At 38.3% G+C, this 7743-nt stretch overlaps 1 protein-coding gene and 1 long non-coding RNA gene across 2 annotated transcripts in view; both read left to right on the top strand.

Moving 5' to 3' along the window:
- The first annotated feature begins 560 nt into the window (after positions 1–560).
- Positions 561–1965, top strand: LOC123879626. The gene is made up of 2 exons (XR_006799046.1): positions 561–1113; positions 1305–1965. It is a non-coding gene; the product is annotated as an uncharacterized LOC123879626 (long non-coding RNA).
- Positions 1966–6129: 4164 nt separating this feature from the next.
- LOC123879301 overlaps positions 6130–7743 on the top strand; it is a 95102-nt gene continuing 93488 nt past the window's right edge. Inside the window, exon 1 of the mRNA XM_045926945.1 lies at positions 6130–7643. Within this exon, the coding sequence (XP_045782901.1) occupies positions 6132–7643 (1512 nt within the window). The 5' untranslated portion in view covers positions 6130–6131. The remainder of the gene's footprint in view (positions 7644–7743) is intronic.

Below are 7743 nucleotides of genomic sequence, written 5' to 3'. Positions count from 1 at the left end.
ATTATTTTTTTTTTTTCTCTCTCGTCTGGCTTTTACAATGATTAGCCAATGTCAAGTTTGTAGTTATTTGTAACAAGTTAGTTAAACTATACAAGTATGGACCCCGTCTGTGCCAGCGCTCGCTGACATACGCACGGCACCCCCTTAGAGCGCTTTCCAGTCAGTTTTAACTATGGTTTTAACGAAAAAAAACACTCCAAAAAGTCACAACACGCGCGCCAGCAAACGCCACCACAGACGAAGTCCTTAGTCCTTTTTTTATTATGTTATGTACTATCTTTTTTTTTTTTTTCTTTAAATCTGGCTTTACTCTGATTAGCCAATGTCAAGTTTGTGATATTTTCAAGTTATTGAATTGAATTTATACAAGTATGGACTCCGTCTGTGCCGGCGCCCGCCGACATGCGCGCGGCGCCCCTTTAGAGCGCTTCCCAGTCAGTTCCACCACCAAAAAACACCAACTAACACAAAAACCAGCCACTCTTAACAAAAAAAAAACACTCCAAAACAAGCATAGCACGCGCGCCAGCAAACGCCATCACAGACGAAGTCCTGTATTATCATGGAACTAATAAGTACTACGTACAACTGGAATGCGTACTATAAACTTATTTTTAACCAAATTTAATCCTTATTACACAGACATAAGGACCACTACGCACGCATTATAAAAATGAAGCCGAGTGAGAGAGCGACAACTGACTGCGGTGTTCCTTTCTAACAGTAGTCTTTGTGTTGCCATTTCACATTTAACATGATACTACAAATTTGGTATGTTTAAAAAAGAAATCGGAAAAATGGTTAAACAATCGAATTAGTCCCCTCCTATCCTCCGATTAAAATTTCAAGCATTTAGAAAATTAGTACGTCAATAATTCTCTTGTTTTCGTGTTGAAGTCGGCAATCCTAGTAGTAATAAAATAAAAATGTTGCAACCATGGTATTATTATGTACTATGATGGTTGCAACACAAACTGTCATTTTGATGAAACTTACGATCGACGAAATTTCTCAAGATTGCGTGAATATATCTGTAATAAAAATGGCGAGAATATGCATCGTGGAAGCTTGTAAAAGTGAATATTATCCGGATTGTGGGTTATCTTATCATAAGTAAGTGTTTAACTATGTTTTTTATGTTTTTGAATGTTCCAGAAATTCGGGTGACAATAAATTTGGGTACCTAGTATACGGGAATTGAACACATGTTAAATACTTTATTATATATATAATTATTATATATACGTAATCGTAAACTATGAAACACGAATCATAACAGGTTAAATATTTTTTTCATATTTCAGATTACCAAAAAATGATACATTGCGTGAAAAGTGGTTAAGCATTATACCTAGTGGTAACAGAAAAGTGACCCAAAATTCTGTAATATGCAGCAAACATTTCATGCCAGAGGATTATATTCCTAATTTATCACGGCCTGTTTTAACAAAAAATGCTCTTCCCTCACGATTCCTTTTGGTAAGCAAGATCAATTTTATTTTTATCTTGAATAGGTACGTTTACAGATAATGATAAAAATCCAGTCCGTAACTGTTCCACTACTGGGCAAGGGCCTTTTCTTACAAGGAGAAGACATGAGTATTAATCACCACGCTTGCTAACTGCAGGTTGGTGATATCAGACTGTCAAGTCCAGGTTTCCTCACGATGTTTCCTTCACCGTATGTGTGTGGTGTCTCTAGCTACGGAATGAAATTAAATACATTTTCAAACATGAAGACTGGCATAGTGATGAGATGAGTCAAAGAGAGACAAAGAGTTAAAAATATTTTTTGTATGAAAAATTTGAGCATGTTGATAATTTTATATGCCCAGTATGTTCAATAAGTCAAATAATTATGGTTCGGAAATCCAAATATGTATGGTTCGAGGAGTGATTTATATTTCGCTTCACAGTAATACCAGTTTTATTGAATTTTTCCGACTTCAAAAAAAAAAAAAAATTTTTGTTAAACGATCACCGATCATCGATAACTAACTTATCTATTTTACTAAATCTACTAAATTCATAAAGGGCAACATAGGTCTGAGACAAAAGCTTCACAAGACCATTTTATTTAGTAATATGTAACGATGTTTTATTTAAAAATGTCTATAGTTATATATCAACATCATTATAAATATAAATGTTTTAAAATTATTTGCTGATTTTTATTTCTTCATAGAGGTATAAATTTATATCCCGTATATTGAAGTATCCCAAAATTCAAAAATAGTGTGGTCACACTCTTGTAGAAAAGGGACACAACAGTCAGTATGGTATCTCTCTCTCTCGGGCACACTTTATTAACAAGAGCTCATTCCGAGTTCCATGTGTATTATCTATGTGTCAAACAACAGAGCAGCAACACATTTTTTTTTTTTTGGACTTTTTCTGCGATGGCGTTTGCTGGCGCGCGTGCTGTGCTTGTTTGGAGTGTTTTTTTTTTTTTTTTATAAGAGTGGCTGGTTTTTGTGTTAGTTGGTGTTTTTAGGTGCTGGAACTGACTGGGAAGCGCTCTAAAGGGGCGCCGCGCGTGTGTCGGCGGGCGCCGGCGCAGACGGAGTCCATACTTGTATAAATTCAATAACTTGAAAATATCACAAACTTGACATTGGCTACTCAGAGTAAAGCCAGATTTAAAGAGAAAAAAAAAACACATTTTTTTAACTGTAGTAGTGGTTCTGGGTTCAAGCCTTTTTAACCTAACACAGCAGAATAATATTATAGCATATAGGTTCATGTATTATAGTCACTGAATAACAAGGGTAAATTAAAAATTTATAACACCCCCGACAAGTGAAGGTTACAGTAACTAGAAAAGAGCTGATAACTTTTAAACGGCTGAACCGATTTTCTTGGATAGTAGCTAAGAACAGTCTCGATCACACCTTTCAAACAAAAAAAACTAAATTAAAATCGGTTCATTCGTTTAAGAGCTACGATGCCACAGATAGATACACAGATACACACGTCAAATTTATAACACCCCCCTTTTTGGGTCGAGAGTTAAAAACGCGCAATCGATGAAATAAACATCGCGGAAAGAGACGCGGGACGCAAAGGGGGAGACGACATCTACCATTCGCGCCGCGCCGTTCTCAGTCACAGTACACGCCCATTCGGTCAATACAGGTTCCGTTCAACCACGCGCGTCTGTTTAGATAAGTATTTAATTGCCCGAGTGTTTGTTACTGAAGGAATGCCGGTCTGTGCAGTTTCTTGTTGCAAAAACAGATCACAATCGCGAAGTTTGAAGAATTGTGGCATTAGTTATTTTATGTAAGTACAATTTTAAGCCCGTGTTTAGTTGCGCGTGTGTGTCTGTCTTGTAAGTACCAACATGCCGAACTGTTCAGTTTCTTGTTGCAAGAAAAGGTCTCAGTCTTCGAGCTTGAAGAGAGATGGCGTTAGTTATCATACGTAAGTAATATTTTTATGTTATGGTTTTAAAATACAAACGGTTCTGTACCCCAAAAGGAAAAACGGAACCCTTATAAGGTCACTTGTTTGTCTGTCTGCCTGTCCGTCTGTCTGTCTGTCCGTCAGTCGTGTCTGTCAAGAAAACCTATGGGGTTGGTACTTCCCGTTGACCTAGAATCATGTTTGGCAGGTACCTACGTCGGTCTTATAGCACAAGTAAAGTAAAAAATCCGAAAAAATCACAAAAAAAGTGTTCATGCACAAATAATAATAAGCATTTTCAAATTTTCAAAGCAAGATAACTATAGCAAGTGGGATATCATAATATGAAAGGGCTTTCTTTACCTGTACATAAAAAAATTGATTTATCGTGCAAAATGTCGAAAAAAATACCCGGGTACGGAATCCTAGTCGCGCGAGCCTGACTTGCACTTGGCCGGTTTTTGTCTGGTGGAAGGGGACGGCCGTGGCTAGTTACCACCCTACCGATACAGTCGTGTCGCCAAGCAAACTGAAGTCGCGGAGTTTTTTTTTTATTAAATATTAGCCATGTTAAATGACTAATATTCCCCTTTCCTCTCCAACTAAGCGTCAGGCTTGTGCTAGGAGTAGGTACGACAATAGTGCAACGGGCGGGGTTTGAACCGTCGACCTTTCGGTTTTCAGTCCACTCCTTTACCGGTTGAGCTATTGAGGCTTTGAGCTATTTTTGAAAACCTGTTACCTAGATAGGTAAACTATTTGTTTCAGATTTCCAAAATCTGCCTACCTGAAAGAGATCTGGAAGAAATTCTGCAACAACCGAGTGATTTGGACGCCCAAGGCCACCAGCACTATTTGCTCAGCACACTTCACCACCGCAGACTACCGAATTTACAAACAAAACAAGCGTCGACTGCTGGAAACTTCGATACCGAGTCAAATTCCTACATGTATATGCCCCGTAAGAACTTAATTCTTGTTTTTTAGTTCGCGTAATACACTTACAAACATATAAAATAAATGGTCAAGCGCGAGTCAGACTCGCGCACCGAGGGTTCCGTACTCGGGTATTTGTTCCGACATTTTGCACGATAAATCAAAAATTATTATGCATAAAAATAAATAAACATCTGTTTTAGAAGGTACAGTTAAAGCCCTTTCATATGATACCCCACTTGGTATAGTTATCTTACTTTGAAAATTGAAACACATTTTAATTATTTTTTAATGATGTAACCACAAATTCGCGGTTTTCAGATTTATTCCTGTACTTGTGCTATAAGACTTGTACCTACATGCCAAACATGGTTCTAGGTCAACGAATCACCCCATAGATTTTATTGAAAGTTACGACTGACGGACAGACAGAATGACAACAAAGTGATCCTATAAGGGTTCCATTTTTCAATTTTGACGTACGGAACCCTAAAAATGGTCAAGTGCGAGTCGCATTCGCACACGAGGGGCGCCGCCGTTAGCCGTACCGTCGTACAAGGAATACAAACACCGTAGGGTGAATAAGGGTGTATGTACCCTATACATTTTCTTGCCAGATACGACAGACGGACAACAAAGTGATCCTATAAGGGTTCCATTTTTCCTCTTTAGTACAGAACCATAAAAATGGTCAAGTGCGAGTTGCATTTGCACACGAGGGGTGCCGTTAGCCGTACCGTCGTACAAGAAATACAAATCACACTTTTTTTTATAGCGGCAATAGAAATACACATCTAAGTAGGTACTTTCAACTCTCTACTTATTACGGATCACTGTGTTTATTATTAGTTACTAGCTGATACCCGCGACTTCGTTCGCGTGGATGTAGGTTTTTTAAAATTCCCGTGGGAACTCTTTGATTTTCCGGGATAGAAAGTAGCCTATGTGCTAATCCAGGGTATAATCTATTGCCATTCTAAATTTCAGCCCAATCCGTCCAGTAGTTTTTGCGTGAAGGAGTAACAAACACACACACACACACATACAAACTTTCTCCTTTATAATATTATTAGTGTGATGTAACTATGTCACTTGCACTGTGTAACTGTAAACACTTGCAGCAACTCAGCTCTTGCAGGTTTTGTATCAGGTTTTGTATGATACTAGCGACCCGCCCCGGCTTCGCACGGGTGGACATTTATTTTTTCTATTTTCCGGGATAAAATATAGCCTATACGGATTCGGAAGAATCCCTTTAAGTAATGGTAAAAGAAATTTTGAAATCGGTCCAGTAGTTTTTGAGCGTATTCAATACAAACATACAAAAATACAAAAATACAAAGGTTTCCTCTTTATTATATTAGTATAGAAAACTTGCAAGAATCGATACTAACAGCTGACTTCTACAAGGCATATAATGTTACAGTGAGTGAGGGGAAAGAACGAAAGAGGGTTAGGATCGCGGTTGGTTGAATGCGTTTTCTAGGAAAGTAATTGACATATGACACCGGTCTGCCCCGCGCCTCAGTTGCCTTCCGTCCCTACCTGCGTGCGGTTGTATCCGATCTTTACCCGTGTTGTGTAACATTTAAACCAGGTAAGCAACTTAAAGTATTTTAGAAAGTTTCAACGAGTTTAAAACATTTTATCACTTAATTTCTGTTTATCGATCTTTAATCAATATAAGTCAAAGAGTAAAACCGGATCCGATCTTTCCTCATTATAATATTCCATGAGAATCACAGTGTCAGTGTCAGTTTTTGTAAAAAATATTTTTTTTTCGATCCAGAATGCCACGTCATTATATAAGGAAATCTAATCGTGGGATGTCTTACACACAAGAAGATGTACAGTCTGCAATAGCGAGTATAAGGGAGGGTAGAAGTACATTATATGCGGCGGCAAGAACGTATAATATCCCAACATCCACTCTTTATGACCGCTTACACAACAAGACTAGAGTAGCCAGCCAAACTTTGGGTAGACGAACAGTTATCCCATATGAAGCGGAACAGAGGTTGGCAAATGCATTCATAGTTTTAGAGAAATGGGGCTTCCGTTTATCCAGGAAAGATGTAATGCAGATGGTGGGAGAATTCGTTCAGCGTAGCAACATAGAAACACCGTTCAAAAATGGAATACCTGGTGTCGAGTGGTGCTCCAACTTTCAACAACGACATGGACTTTCATTGAAAAAGGCCCAACCAGGGGACTATTTAAAAAGGAGGATGGCCGATCCTTTCGTCATCGCCGAATATTTCAATTTACTAAAAGTCACTTTACGAAAGCTTCGCTTGAAAAATTATCCTCATCGAATTTGGAACTTAAGTGTAACTTCAGTAGCATTGGATTCATCAAAGACGAAAGACAAGAAGGAAACCATGGAAGGAAGAAGGAAGTCATGTTCCCAAAATATTTATGCTACTGGAGGTGAAAATATAACAGTTCTCACGACTGTAAATGCCGAAGGAAAATCTTTAACTCCTCTTATTGTGTTTAAAGGCAAGTATGTCTTGGATAAGTGGATGGCTGAAGAAAAGGATGGATATGATTTCGAGTTAGCTTATGCTGCCAGTGGAAAAGGGCGCATGGAAACAGAAGTTTTCTTGAATTACATAAAGAAAATAGTCGTTCCTGGACTTGGAAGAGAGAGACCAGCGCTGTTTGTCTATGATGGCGATACCACGAATATTGACGTTAATGTTGTTGAATTGGCAAAGAGCCACGACGTCACAATTCTCAAACTACCCCCATACACCACCCATTTACTACAACCTCTTCACTGCGCAGCATTCAAGTCTCTCAAATCGAAATGGGATGCCGAATTGCTCAAATGGCAATATGATATCGATGAAAATATTCCCAAAAAAGAGTTCTCTGAGCTGTTTGCTGAAATATGGAGTAAAATCAAACCTGAAATAATAGTCAATGGTTTCAACGCAACGGGGATATTCCCTTTCAATTCCGATGCAGTATCTAAAGACAATTTTGACCCAAAAGCATACAAGCGATGGTTGGAAAGTAAATCTCAAAATGAAGATCAAATGCTCGATAACCCTGACAGCCTATATAACCTTTGTGTCAATATCGTCAACACTTGCTTGCATACACCAGCAGTCGAACCTATTGAATTAACACCGAAATTATCAGACGCGACTACTTTGAATATTGTAATTGAGAGTGAGAAATCAAATCTGTCATCCGGAGTTAAATGCGAGAATGATTTACCAGAAGGCCTGCAGTCAAATATTTGCGTGTCTCCATCGACGCCGGTACCTTTTGCATCGTTTCAATCATCTGGCGTGAGTTACCTATATATACTTACTAGCTGTACCCGGCATGCGTTGCAATGCCGAAAACAAACATGATTTCTTAAAATTCATATATATATATATATATAGT

Source organism: Maniola jurtina, chromosome 28 (assembly GCF_905333055.1).
Source record: "Maniola jurtina chromosome 28, ilManJurt1.1, whole genome shotgun sequence".
NCBI classification, from domain to species: Eukaryota; Metazoa; Arthropoda; class Insecta; order Lepidoptera; family Nymphalidae; genus Maniola; species Maniola jurtina.
The sequence above is the reverse complement of the archived record's forward strand: the minus strand, read 5'-3'. Positions and strand labels throughout refer to the sequence as shown.